The 1,969-nt window shown below is 37.6% G+C and overlaps 1 protein-coding gene across 1 annotated transcript in view; it reads left to right on the top strand.

Moving 5' to 3' along the window:
- Nucleotides 1-1,939, top strand: part of LOC109831595 (long chain acyl-CoA synthetase 6, peroxisomal-like) — a 23,156-nt gene extending 21,217 nt beyond the window's left edge. Inside the window, exons 19-20 of the mRNA XM_020398948.1 lie at nt 98-201; nt 286-1,939. Coding sequence (XP_020254537.1) covers nt 98-201; nt 286-392 — 211 coding nt within the window. The 3' untranslated portion in view covers nt 393-1,939. The remainder of the gene's footprint in view (nt 1-97; nt 202-285) is intronic.

Raw genomic sequence — 1,969 nt, 5'->3', positions numbered from 1 at the left:
TTTTTTATGTCTTACAATTTTTGTGCTGTGGAACATCGCTGTGCATAAAGTTCAAATATCATATTCTAAGTTCACCTGTTCTGTAACACGATGGCAGGAAAAAGAACATATTTAAGTTGGCCCAAGGTGAATATATAGCACCAGAGAAGATTGAGAACGTATATGCTAAGTGCAAATTTGTTTCCCAGTGTTTTATCTATGGTAGGTTTCTAAAATACTTTGTATTGTAAGTTACACATGTTTGTGGTCAGTATAGGCTTAAATTTGATGTATTACATTGGGCAGGTGACAGCTTCAATTCATATCTGGTGGCAATTGTTGCAGTGGAGCATGATGTACTAAAATCATGGGCTGAATCTGAAGGGGTCAAGGTTGCTTCCAATCCCACTTAACCTGGAATTCTTCCCGCTTTCCTGTGAAAATCATCCCTGTTTCTTGCTTTTGAGTCTATTGATACCAATAGCTCTATTGCAAGGTACTCCACTTTTTTTTTTTCTGTGGCTCACCTAAGGGTAGCTAATAATCAAGGAGAAAGGGGATTTGTTATCATCCCAGTGACCTAAGGTGGACTTAATCTTAGTTTTACAAGACCAACAAAAAGATGAATAAAGATCAGCTATATGTGTCCCTAATAACCAAAATATCCTAGTCCTAATCTGAATCCTAGACTATAAGATTCTTGGACAACAATCCTAGTCTTACTAAACAATCCCGAATGAATGATAGCCCCTAATATTTTTTCCTTCTACTTTAATTACCCTTGATATCCCAAAGAACTAAAAGATACAAAGACTTGGAAGATCTGTGGTACTTCCATTGGTTCTCCTAGGAGATTCAGGCGCACCCTTAGTTCTTGCCCCTTTTGAAGCATCTACATTAGGAGCTTGGTCCCTCCCCCTGACATGCCTTATGATCTTCAATGTAAAGTTTAGCAGTGATGATTATACAAAATATAAAGGCAAATAGGTTTCTCTTGCTTGCTGGCTCTCTCTGAAACCTACTATATGCACCCTATTTGATGGGTTATAACTGATATGCCTTCGTTTCATGTTAATATAAGATAGCAAGGTGGGATGACACACTAAATAATGGGAAGCTTGGTTGACACAATTCATGTGGGATGACACACTAGATAATGGGAAGCTTGGTTGACACGATTCATTTAATAACCAGATTAATTTGGTTGAGTTTAGGTTATACCAAGTTATCAGCAGCTTAGGTTAGCATCTGAATTTTTTTTTAGCTTTGTAATAATCAGATCAGGTATGGGCTATCCATGGACTGGTGAAAATTTACCAGAACTAACCCCAGCCATCCCCTGCACTAAATCTGTTGAATGCAACAGTTGTGCTTCACCTTGAGCTTTACCCCATGTCAACAGTCTCAAAGCAGCATGTTTATCCACAAGAAAGGTCCATCTGACTTTTGGGTTTAGAAAACTTTTTTGGTGCAAAGCCTTGAAGTGTATATTGATGTAGCTAATAGTTTTGGACCACATTGACAAAAAATGATTACGCAGTCAATAATGAGGCAGGCTTATAACAATTTATCTATCTCAATCACTTACCAGTATACGATTAAATCCTCAGCTTGTAGTTTTTTCCATACCAATCCTACTCGAAGCACAATATCCTCTTAGAATTTTTCCTGTGTTAAACTACCTAAGAGCACTTCCATCATTTTGGATTCCTTCGATGCTGAGGCAACAGGTAAAGCGGTTGAGGAAGTAGGTAGATGAGGAGGTGGATGAATGTTATTAATGTGTTCCTGATTTTGGAGATATCCTTCATTTTCTAACTTGCGCCATCTCTTCCTTTTGGCACAAGGAGTGACAATATTCTAATATACCATTCTGATCAGTCATCTTTTTGCGGTATCAAGAAACTTTTGATGCAGTTATATTATGCACCTATGAAAGCACTGGGTTAAGGAATTTCTGATTTCATTTCTTATTTGAATTTCTTCACTC

Source organism: Asparagus officinalis, chromosome 2 (assembly GCF_001876935.1).
Source record: "Asparagus officinalis chromosome 2, Aspof.V1, whole genome shotgun sequence".
Classification (NCBI taxonomy): domain Eukaryota; kingdom Viridiplantae; phylum Streptophyta; class Magnoliopsida; order Asparagales; family Asparagaceae; genus Asparagus; species Asparagus officinalis.
Note: the sequence above shows the minus strand (reverse complement) of the source record. Positions and strands in the feature narration are given on the sequence as shown.